Source organism: Odontesthes bonariensis, chromosome 3 (genome assembly GCF_027942865.1).
Source record: "Odontesthes bonariensis isolate fOdoBon6 chromosome 3, fOdoBon6.hap1, whole genome shotgun sequence".
NCBI classification, from domain to species: domain Eukaryota; kingdom Metazoa; phylum Chordata; class Actinopteri; order Atheriniformes; family Atherinopsidae; genus Odontesthes; species Odontesthes bonariensis.
Window position 1 is genome coordinate 10,656,751 of NC_134508.1, and position 12,752 is coordinate 10,669,502.

At 41.2% G+C, this 12,752-nt stretch overlaps 1 protein-coding gene across 2 annotated transcripts in view; it reads left to right on the plus strand.

Moving 5' to 3' along the window:
* Positions 1 to 943: 943 nt before the first annotated feature.
* Positions 944 to 12,752, plus strand: part of cntn3b (contactin 3b) — a 62,470-nt gene continuing 50,661 nt past the window's right edge. Inside the window, exons 1-2 of one of the 2 annotated variants that reach the window (XM_075460248.1) lie at positions 944 to 1,362; positions 9,527 to 9,661. In XM_075460248.1, the coding sequence (XP_075316363.1) occupies positions 9,586 to 9,661 (76 nt within the window). In that variant the 5' untranslated portion in view covers positions 944 to 1,362; positions 9,527 to 9,585. The remainder of the gene's footprint in view (positions 1,363 to 9,526; positions 9,662 to 12,752) is intronic. The other variant, XM_075460249.1, reaches the window with a different exon arrangement.

A 12,752-nucleotide genomic window follows, 5' to 3' on the forward strand; every position in this document is an offset into this window, starting at 1 on the left:
AACTGAGAACTGACAAGACACTGACTACTCAAGTAAGCTACTTCACACATCCCCACCTCTAAAAAAAGAAAGAAAAAAGGGTATATGACTATAAATACTGATAAACTAACAATGTCTATGTGCATGGACATACCATCACAAGAATCTTGCCAAGGTGAGCAGCCCATAAGAAAATAAATACCTGATGGCTCGTGCGTTTTTAATCAGCAGGTAATTGAATTCTGCAGCAGCAACACTGCGAAGTGCTGTGAGGAGGTAAAAATAATTGAGAAAAAAATGATCAAAACCTCTCTCAGATTGCGAATGGTTGCATCATTTAAAACAATGACACTAAAATGAGGTGAAATGGTGTTTCTCAACCAAACGGCTTGACGACACTTTCCCCTGTGATCCTCTACCACACATGGAGTTCACAGCTGCTGCCTTCTTCTCAGTGAAGGGCCCCAAGACGAAATCCTCACACATTTTAACGGGGATTTGACGATGAATAGATAAATAAATAAATAAATGAGTGAATAAATTAATGAACTGGGCTTCAGAACATGCTAAAAACCTGATGTGCGTCACTTTTTTCCCCCTGCATTTACTGAGAAGTGGTCAGCTTTATTAATGTCAAAGCTGGGGTGATTTGATAAGAATATTTTGCCCATTCTCACGACATTATCTTTCTTTGTTTCTCTTTTTATAATCAAAACAGTGCTTCCCATGTATTTTCTCCTTTTGAGTCATATCGACATGACGATAAATTTCCCGGCTATTCCACTGTAGCAGTGGAAAAGCGGGTGCCCAAAGGCTGGTGGCGCATTATAGTATGTGAGTATGTGTGTGCACGATGGGTGTTTTTTTTCCCCCGGTCTCTCTCTATCTCTCTCTCTTTCTCTCTCTCTCTGTTTCACTCGTCACCAGTGGGCGCGCTTCTTCCTGCGCACAAAGAGAGCAGAGCCCGAGGATGCGCGCGATGTGAGTATCCGCTCAGTGGCACCGCTGTCCTCTCCGCTTCCAGGCAGCATCTCTTGGAGTGTACGCAAACACGAGGAGCTCGAGGAACACCCCGGCGCCGCGCGCATCGAGTCCTCAGCCGGCAATTTCACTTTTAATTGTGAAGGAAACCGAGGCAAAGCTTACTTTTAGTCCTGTCCTTAAAGACTGAGTGAGCAGAATTAGGGGCAGAGCGCAACCACTGCTGGAGCAGAGAGCACCGATACCCTTTTCTTATCTTTTCTTTCCTTTTTTTTGGCGGTCGGGGGTCCTGAGAGAAGAGTTGCGGTAAAAGAAATGTGAGTGAAGCAACACATCTGATGGATACTGGACTTACAATCAAAGCAGGTTGATGAAGAGAAAAAAATCTCCATCATAGGAGCAGTAAGTGTTCAGCCAGGGATCACTGCTGCATGCTTTTCTCACCTAATTGTGTTGCGTCTGCTAAGTTTGCTGCCATTGCTTTGCAGGAAAATAGCACCCAGCGCAACTCACCGTGACAGAACAAAATGAAACTACCGTAAAAAGCCTTATTCCTCTGCTGAGAGGTTTTTTTTACCTACATTTGCAAGGGTGGGCATGAGCCAGAGTGTGCGTGCTGATAGTGGTCACACATGCGTGATGCTGATGGTTGCGTTTCTCGACGAGCCTCAAATGGTTTGAGTGGTCCTTCTGGGATTTTCAGTGTTGGGGCTCAAATAGGACGACGTCCATTTGGTGCTGCTCTGCTCAGTCACACAGAGAAACAGCATCAGGACTGTCCGCCTCAAGAAAAGCTTTCTCTCGAACTTGTTTGAGCAAATCGTTTGAGCCTCTGCTTAGACAAAGTGAGATCGTGTCGATTTTTTTTTCTTTTTTGAAATCTCTATTTTGTGATTTAAAAAAAAAAAGAAATGTATCCCCGTGTTCTCTAACAGTACAATATTCCAATACTGTGTCCTTAGAATTTAACAGTGTAATGATAGTGGAAGCCCACGGGGGATAGCACTTAAAGTGATTACTTTAACAGCTAAGCTCAACTTCTCTTTATCCTGCTAAACCAAATATTTAACCACCAGTGTTCTGTACACAAGTGTTCCCTTTTTTTCCCCCCACCCAAACGGACGGAAGAGTGCGAGGAAAATGCAGGGGGCTATATCTTCAAAGTATCCTCCCATTCAGAGGGGATTGCAATCGTTCTCCCCCTTTTCTATTCATGTTTATTTATAGAGCCTTTGCACATATTTTGAGAATAACAAGCAGTAGCCCAATGAGAGGTGAAGCATGTCTTTGATGCCATGCAGCAAGTTATTCCTAATCCAGGCAGTATTCAGCATGGCAGTGATGGGATGAGTTTGTACTGTTGCACCATTTGCTTTCAAAAGCCCTTTTGATTGAACCAGAGAGGCAATTACACTCTACTGCCAGTTTATTTTTCCCGAAAGGCTGTGAAATGAATTGAATGGGATCGAAGAATGAATGTAAAGAGGCTGCCTAAGTGTCTCCTTCCTCTCCCTTTTGACCTCCATATCATGTGTTTTGTGGTTGTATCAGCCTGTGGGGATGGGGGTCTGGGAATGTGACCATCTGATGATGGGGTTTGAGAGATGGATCGCTGCTTCCCTGCCTTTTAAGTGCACTTACTCTCCTGCCCCTTCGTCGGGGGGGGGGGGGGGGGGCGTCCTGCTGACTTCCAGGGATTCGGAGATTTCTCGCATAGAAATGCACAGCTGTATGCCTGCACAGTGTCCCTCCCAGATGTTTAGTTTTACAGTGGTAATCAGATTAAGGGGGAGGGGGGGATAACATCAGACTGTCACAGATTTCTGTTTGTGTGTGAAAAATCCCATTCTGAGGAGAGCTATCAAGTCGCTGCTTTTCACTCTCCTGCTTGCAGTTATTGCTGCATGGTTGCCCTGCATTCAAACCCGACCTTAGCCACTCTCCTAACCGCACTGCCCTATTGAGGTGTCAATCACAGGTGTGAAGTGGCCTTACCTGTTTTTTAAGCTCTGCAGTCTGCTCGGAATAAAACTGAAGTTTCCAGAGTGTTAACATAACAGCAGCTGAGACTGGGTTTGGAAGGTAAAATCCCTTTTTTTGTTGAAAACCTTCATGGTAAAATGTGTTATTTACCATGGGATGCATTACTCACACACATTTTCTCACACCCAATACCCAACAATCCCTCGTTTGCTTATTCTTTTTCATTTCCCCTCAGATGTTTTTGCTGCAGTTTAATTTGAGAAACACAATAATGCAGCATTTAGTTTCATTTTTTTTTTCCCCCTGACAAAGAGACAAACATCAGAGTACATTAGGAGGCATCAGTTGATCAGGTGGAGCCCCCTTGTCTCCCATGCTCTCCATCTGAATGATTGGATAGAGATGGCGGCAGATAGCGACGCAGACAATAATAACGTGAGAATGAATGCATCATATGCTGATATGAATTCATGCTCATTGTGCCACCGGTGATCCAATTTGGACGGAGTGAGTTTTTTTTTCCTTGCATGATCTGCCATATAGTAGTGCCATATCTCCCGATCAGTCTTTCTTTGTACTGTATGTGATCTGATTGCAGACCTTGAGCATGCACACCTCTTTGATAGAAAGTCTCCTTCCCTCCCTACCTTATTAGATTCTTTTGCAATTATGCTGCCCTCGGGGGGGAGGGGGGGGGGGGGTGGGGTGTGGATGGATGCCTTTAACCATCTCACCTATCAATTATGCACCAAACAACAGCCTCGCTAACCAAGAAGTCATCTCATTTACTCTGGAATGCCTTTAGCCAATGGCTTCCATTAGGTTTAGCTTCTGTGGAGGTGAAAGTGTGATGCCTCATTACATTTGGCAGAGCAATCTTTGGCTCATCATTTCAGCTGAGAAAGCTGAAGGGGGAGGAAAAAAAATCCCACAGTACCTTCGTTGCTACAATTCTCAGAGGGAAGGAGTCATTTTTTTTTGTTTTATGTGTCCAGAATATTGTATGCTTCTTATCTCAAATTTGATAAAACGTGAGGCGATTCTCAGCTCTAAGAACTCTGAGTCTAGTACAGGTTTTTGTAGGTTAGAGGTGTTTCAGTTTTGGTTTAAAAGAAGAAACGGTGTGAACCAAAGATCCTCAGTGATAAACACACAAGATTGGCACTTTCAAAGTGAAAGCCATTTTCAAATTTGGTAAAAAACAAACATCCCATTTTCACCCTTTGAGATGGTCTTGATTTAAAAACTCAAAGCTCAAAATTAGAAATTTTGTTCTCGGTTCTAGAAGCTGAAGAATAAAGGCATCCTCTGGGACTAGCATTCATTATATCAGCAGAGGCACAGTGTACCATAGACCAAATAACTATATAAAAAAAAGTCTTTCCAAGGATTTGTTTTTTTCACAAACTTGTAACTTGTAGAAATGATGGGTTGGGATGAAGAGGTTGGATCTTCTGGAAAACAGATGGCAGTTAATACTGTATTGCACTCAGACTGAAAAATGCTGCTCACATTTTTCCCTTTTCCTTTTGTAGAATCTCAGACCGTGTAATCCAATGTGATGGGTTTTTAGAGCGGCAAAACGCCCCCTAAATTTTGAAAGACACCAGGAAATCCACTCTGAATCTGGCCGTGCCCGCAATTACACAAGATGAGGAACAATTACTGGCACCAGGACAGTTGAGCTGAGCCAACACTGGCTATTAAGTTTTGATCAAGCAAATGGCATGATTTCCCCTCTCTACAGTTTCTACTGTGCTGCACACAACCCTATAGGAGCGACGCAGCCATTCCTTTAACATCCAACCACAGCCACAAACTAGTTATATAGTTACAACTTGGTGACACAAGTGAGTGGTTAGTATGTAGGTCTCATTGACGAATTCCAAAGATAGCCTTGGGCTAATCCACACAACAGGGTTGTGTTGTAAAGATGAGGGGCTGGGTTGAATTCTTAATCCTGAGAGGCATATCAGTTTCCTTTTACTGTGATGTAGGTCACAGCTCAAGCAAAGCCCCCCCTGTGCCACTGAACCGCACTGTTAGAGGCCTCCATTCCATCTCCACATAAGAAAAGATTCAATGTCCTTTCAGTCATTGGTCACTGGTTTTAGCACTAAACCACTACAGCTCCCTTTCATACCAACAGGCAACAGAAATGAGTAGAGGCATTGATCAGAGTGAGACATGATTAGGGCTGTCACAATAATAACATTTTACTTGACGATTATTTGTCATGGAAATAACTGCCAGTGATTTCATTGTTTTCATATAACCCTATTTGAAATGTTATACTTGCAAGTTCTGAAGAATGGATACGACAACATAAATAAAAAGTAGGGCTGGGCAACGATTAAAATTCTTAATCTAATTAATCACATGATTTCCCTGATTAATCACGATTAATCGCATTTGTACGCAAAATCCAAAAATGAATCCAAAAGTAGTGCATAGCTTTTTAGCATTTAGTTTTATTTTAAATGTGCTGCCATATGAATGAAAGTGCCATAACATTTGCTGTGCAAACACACTTTTAACATCAGCATCTTTCTGTAGTTTTTATGTAGAAGCCTCGCTCCGCTGTCTGTTTCCTTGAATGACTTGCTGCTATCAGTTGTGTGTTTTGCCTTTAAGTGATATTTTAGACTGGAACTACTACGCTGAGAAGACAATTCAACTTGGCAGTGTTTACAGATGACTTTGGTTCTGTCGACTCCGCCGTCTGGAAGAAGCATGCGCCTCATGTACAATAGGCTATAGTCCTCGCTGCAGCTGGCCCCGGTTGGAGTCCCGCATCGGACGGCCCTGTGCTGCGTGTTGTTCCCCCTCTTTTTGCCCCCTGCCTCCTGTCTCTCTGAACTTTCCCATCCATTAAAGGCCCCCCCCATTTATTTAAAAAAAAAAATAATAAAAATAAAAACCTGCGTTAAAGCGCAATAAAATATTTATCGGCGTGAAATAATCAATGAGTTAACGCGATAATAACGAGTTAACTCGCCCAGCCCTAATAAAAAATGATATGACTGTTACACTTTTTAGATCTGTACAAGAAAAAAACTGTATATGGTAGATATGCCAGCCCATTCTCACAAAAAAAAAAAACATGTAATAAGTACATTTGTCCACATCTTCAAATAACTTTGACCATTATTTTGTATTGGGCAGCATTCAGGCGACATAACACCAATCTGTAACCATACATTTAGAAATATGTAAGCCTAAAAATGTGTTTTTAAACAACAACCCCAACCAACTGCAGTTAATAGCAAAGTGAAAAAAGGGTTAAGTCCTTGGACAGTAATGGGCTGAATGGGGCTCAAACTTTGTTCTTTTGCATCGCAGCTCTTCAATGGCATCACATCATCATGACATTACTTGTTACGTTTCTTTCACTGTGCAGCTTTGAGCTCGAGCCACCATGTATAGATATTCAGTGTTGTGTTCCACTTTTAGGGGAAAAAGAAAGACGATATTGCTTCTATTGTGTACCAGCTAGCCAATCAAATCAAAATAAAAGTAGAATCCACATACTAATGTACCATAATGTATCCTGTTCATTCTCTATTGTTCCGTGTGATTGCTGTATAAACATTTCTCCAAGGCAATTACACTGTCAGCAAACAGCCCTATTTATATATAGTTTTTTTTCCCATTCAGTATTACAGATGGAGTCACGATTATGCATTCGCTCAAGGTTTCCAGTCTTTTTGATTTTGCTTTAGAGAAAAACAACAGTCTAACACTGAAAGAGCAGCAGACCCTGCAGTGGGTCAGGGTATTAGAGCACATTATGAATGTCAGAGTATTATGTGTTGCCTTTGCTGCACATTCTTTTCTTTTTCTTTTCTTTTTTTTCTCTACTCAAGTCAGATAGTTGTTTGACTTTTACATAAATAGTTACAGCACTGAATTTCACTGTCAGTTAAGCCATTTTCACACATGAGCACCAGAATTTTTTCTGGTGAATGTGTGAACAGTTTGGTCCAAATTTTTTCCGCAGTTTCTGTTCACACATGTGCTTTTCACAGCAGGAGATTTTCTGCTGGAGCTCTCGCAGCATGAAACACAAGGGAGGGGATGAGCGGAAGGCTGTGATGCAAAAAAGGGAAGCATGTGATGCAAAAAGTACGATGTGGAAATCTGTTTTATTCACAGCAGGTTAAGGGTGAAGGATTAAGCTTTTTTACTAGTTTTATTTTGTTCTATTATCAGTACAACACCTATCTGAACATATCCACAGTATTATTGAGTGATTGCAGAGCAACATACAGTCAGCAGAAAAAAAATTCTACCATCACAGTAACTGACTCACTTGCAGGAAAGTTTCGCCTGCTAATCTTCTAGACATTTTACTGGGATGCTGGGTTGAAAATCTTTGCAAAAGTTTTTGTGCTCACACATACCAACACTTCTGAACAGCTCTAGAACATTTCAGGGCTGCTGTGCTTTAGACAGCTTTATAAGTAGCAGCTAGCATAGCTCTTATAAGAATACATAGCACTTTAAGTCCTATCCTCACAGTGAAACTGTGAGATCACCTTCCCACTCTGAGGCCTAGATACTTTCTAACTTGATGAAGCTCAAAATGTAAATACATACATTTTTATTTAAATTGTTTTCAGGACATTCCTCCTCTTTTATTTTGATGCTAGCTAACTCTTTGCCCAGTCCTGGCACAAAGCAATATTCTCCAGACAAGTTTTGAAAATTAGGTTAACTCTAACTTCCAACTTTCTGTTTAAATGGCCAAAATAAGCTCATCAAATCCCAAAAGTGACTAAATTAAACCAACAATTCCTGTAATAAATAGTGTTGCATGCTACGCATGAATGAGATATGCTGCCCAGCAAAGATGTTAATGGTACGGTCCAAATCATAGAGGACTGCTGTCACATGCTGAGTAGACCAGAAACTGTAGTATGGGATGACACATTTCTGTACATTTATAGTGTAATTTTAACAATGTATTTAGTCAGCTTTTCAATTTATACTGTTTTAGTGTGTGGTCCTGTTGTATTCCTTTCATCATTTAGTCAAATCAGATTTTATATGCCATTTATAAAACCAGTCAGTTTAGTTGGGCACCAAACCAACATTTTGTGTTGGTGCACAGTCTGCCAGCTCCTATTTGATTGTCAAAGTGGGAGTGAAACACAAATTTATATATATATTAGTGGTGGGCCGTTATCGGCGTTAACGTGCTGCGATAATTTGAGAGTCTTATCGGGCGATATAAAAAATATCGCCGTTAATCTATTCTCAAAGTTGGGTTGGGAACTGGGTCAAAATAGGTAAGCAAACTGTGATGACTTTTACCAAACTTTATATCAAACACAGTCCGGCCAACGCAGACGAGCTAAAAGTCCAGCAAACCTCCCTTGGGCAAGTTCAGGAGCCGCTCGTGCAAGATGTTCCAACACGGTGGAATTCCACCCTCGAGATGATCAAGCGCGTGAGGCGCAACAGAGACGCACTGCACACAACGCTGTCTCAACAGCAGCACCATCTGGCCCTCCCAACAAGTGCTGAATATGAGAAGTTGGCGAAGCTAGAGAAACTGCTGGAGCCATGCATGTGAATAAACTGGTCTGCCTGCTGCATGTACACCAAGAGCGACCTCGCTGGAGAAGCTTAGCTTGAGAATTTGCTTTGGTAGCTTTGGTAGCTCGTGACGTCACATTTAGAATGTTAAATTCTTAAAGGCCCCGCGGCTGTGCAGCACCACCGCGAGAAAAAAACATGAGGAAAGTGAGGGCAGGGACACGAATAAACGTGTTGTTATTTACAATTTGTTATTCAAGATATACATCACGTTACAAATTATGTAAAACTACATTAGGTACACCTGAGAAGAGCAGGAATAGCAGAGGCAGCTGTGAAAAAGAAACTAAATTCGAAATAAAATCCGAAATAAATCAGAAATAAAACTTAATTGCAGTGAGAAAGGTATGCGTGGGGTTACTACACTATTGTATTGAAGCACTCGATTGAAGCACACAGTCTCAGGATTAAACAACTATTGTTTGGATAGGAACCAAAGTTTACACATCTGTTTCCGCGAACCCCGCGGATTGCCGCACCCCTGAATGAGCCATTTTAATCTAGATTAATCTAGATTAATTTCAAGATTTCAGTGAGATTAATCTAGATTAAAAAAATTAATCTATGCCCATATATATATATATATATATATATATATATACATAAATAATGTGTATTTTTTTAAGGTTTATAATTTCCTTTCTCATTTCTTTTTAAAGAAATGCAGCAAAGAGCTTGTTAGGTGGTATGATACGCAGTAAACGAAAACATACCCATTCAGCACCTGTTTCTTCTTCTCTGTCACCTGAAAATCTCACCGCCGGCTTGGAGCCTCAACTTTTTATCTGCGGCTTTTTTTCCACTCATCGCCTCTCAGTTCCTCAAGATTCACTTTATCCTAACTCAAAGTAACTCAAAAATAATAAGAACCACTTATATAACTGAGTGATGCTCTAATCATGTTTTTTTTGCTGTTGAATGCTTGTCGTATTTGGATCAAAATGTCACATTTTAATCACATCCATAATTACTTTCTCCTTAGATTAAATTCTTCAATTCAAGGGAGAGCATTCCATTCAGAAGCAATTGGATGACTGTTTTATGAGCTCCCGGCAACTAAAGATGATGTTACCATGGAAACAAATTGTTCTGCTATCAATCACTGGATGCCTTGCAGGTAAGACATTTTAGCACATACGTCAGTCTCACTCTACAGCTTCTTGTCATGGTTGATTTCACTACAATGTTTCTCCTTAAAGTGTGTTTTCAAAGTATATTTAACTGAATATGCATTTATTCAATGTTTTTCTTTTGTCTCACCAGTGTTGTTTTTGACAACCATCTTAGATTTAGTCTTAGTCTTAGTCTTTTGGACTAAAATGCTTATTAGTTTTAGTCACATTTTAGTCACTTCTATATGTGATAGTTTTAGTCCAGTTTTAGTCGACGAAAAGTCAAAAAGGTTTTAGTCTAGTTTTAGTCAAAAAAAAGAGAAAAAATAAGTATAGTCTACCGTGTTAAGAAAATAGTATGGTCTTAACTATCAAACAAGCAGAACGAAAATACATAGCTTATTAACTGACCCTGTACTAAAGCTTTCTGATTTTTCATTCTGTACTGTGCGTGTGTCCCAACTTTACTGTAAGCGCACTTAACGCACAGGTCCTGGTTAGGGCTGCACAACGTCACTTGTGGCTTTTAGGCTAAAGCTAGCAGACTCTACGTATAACAGTAACTCGACCTGTTTAACATATCAAGTTACGTGCTGACAGAACGTACACACGAAGAGATAACCACACCGTCACTGAATGTAAACATGCTGCTAAACATGCTGCTAAAGTAACACACACATAATGAATTGACGTTAGCGTAACAAAAGGTAACTTTAGCCTGAAGTTAGCAGCCCATTTGCGCCAGGAGTATGTGGAAAACGTACTAATGTATTAGCTTACTATGAAATTTATCGATTATGTTAACAGCATTTGTAACTTACCTTTGAAAAAATATCCCTGTGGCGAGCCTTAAGGTGCCGCAGCAGATACTTTTTAGGTTTTAATTGACACACACAATAAGCAGAAATGTCATGCATTTTAAACGTCTGACAGATCACCCACTAACATTTTCATCCATTCTCGTCTCGTCAACGAAAACTTACACACGTCTCGTCATGTTTTCGTCATCAGACAGCTATGTTTATCTCGTCACCGTCTCGTTATCGTCATGAAAAAAAGTGCCGTCAACGAAATGATTTCGTCATCGTCATCGTTGACGAAAACAACACTGTGTCTCACAGAGTGTGTCAAATTCTTAGTAAGAATGTCTCATTCTTAGCAGTCTTAGTATTTCCATAAAATGCTGTGATACAATCAGAACAATAGTCCTGGCTATAAAGGTTACATTGATTAAGGTGCAGTCATTATATGCACCTACAGTAATCCCTTTTTCTGCCCTTCACCATTCCCCAGCGTCCTGCTGCATGTTTACCGTACATGGTCAGGGGCAACCGAGAGTCCAATCCTATACCTGTTTATGGTCTGTCCAGATCATTATCAGGATCTATGCATTGAGTTCAGCTTCGCATTTTAGCACAATCTACTTGCCACCATGCCTCATTCTGCCCTTGGGCAGCCACCTGGGATTGTAGCACGAGAAGCACAGACATTTTACCAGAATGTCAACCCTTGTTCAAATGACATTGTAGCTCCCAGTGAATGTTATTCAAATTGGCTCATGGGTAATTCACGCACTGGGCCCAAGGGAGTGAGATCCGAGCAGTCTCACCTTCCTAGCGGACAAGTGTTTTTTAACAGGGCCTTTGTCTCTGCCTGTGGGTGCTACTTCAGAGTCAGGGTTGTGAACATACAATGGCAGTGGCTCAAATATCACTACAGCTCTCAACGGTCATTATCAACATGCGAAGAAGCATTGCATTCTGGAACAACTTCACAAAACAAACATTTATTCATTTGATTTAACGTTAGCTTGAAGCAAGTTCAAATTTCTCCATTCTAAAAAAAACCTCCACAGCAGCTGTGGATGACTGTCCTATCGCTCAACAATTATTCCCAGTCAAAACCACATGTAGAACTGCTGGCCACATGCTGCAATCTGTTAGCAGTAGGATATTAATTAGTCCTACTTTGACCGTCTGTTGACTATGCTTTGATTTACCAGATTGTTGTTCAGCATCTTTTCGTTTTAGGCTGCTGGCAGATGAGTGCATCCTTATGGCCCCAATTAGCTGGTGCTTGTGTAGTATGACACAGATAATCTTAGAATAGATCATACAAACTCTGTCACTCACAAGGAATCATTCATTACTGAGGAAATATTTGCGACTGGCTGTCTTTGTTAGTAGTTGACTTCTGCTGAGCGCTCAACTTAAGTCCTCAACTGCCTTCGTCATTATATTGTGTCCGAGACAGGTAATTAACACTGAACACCTCTGTTATGTTGAGCCACTCGACCAGCTATGTGGGACATTTAAACAGTAATCATATCAGTATTTGATAGTTTTACTATGTTTCTATTTAGTTACATTTTAAAAGTGACTTTTTAAGTAGGGAGAGAAATCAGATGTTGCTCATGTGTGGCATAGTCATTGTTTGTTATCTTACAAGCAAGTGTCAGGCTTATGTGAAATACGCAGATACAAAATATATTAGCAATTGCCGTACAAGGGTAATTGAAATTTACTTTCCTCACAGCAAGATGTGCAAATAATGAAGACACTACAGCCTGAGCAGCATCCTAATGTATTCCTTACACCACATATGTCAAAGTCAAGGCCCGCGGGCCAGATCCGGCCCGCAAATTAATTATCTATGGCCCCCTGGATGATATTTAATTACTATTAGAACCGGCCCACAGGCCACAGCTGCCCGCTGGTGTTTTACACGCACCAACACTACATTCCCCACAATGCAACGGTAGCCTGCAAAGGCACTGCAGCGGGCACAAGTGGCTTCATTAAGCCTGATTCTTACTCGGCGCAACCTCGCTTTGACCCATTCTTACTAGCTGGTCGCAAATGGCGCAAACGGTCACGTGACCCAAAATTCCGCCACGCCCCCCGTCGCAAGCTAAAAAATCCTCGCGCGTCGCAAGGGCGCGCACACAACTTTTTTTCTGACTTCGCGCGAGCTCAACCGGAAACAGCTGACCAAGAGAAAGGAAACATGAACACTGCAGAGACCGCGGTGACCGAGAGGGTGCGCCTCTACAAACATCTGTACGACACGTCTATGAAGTTACACTGGGACAACGTT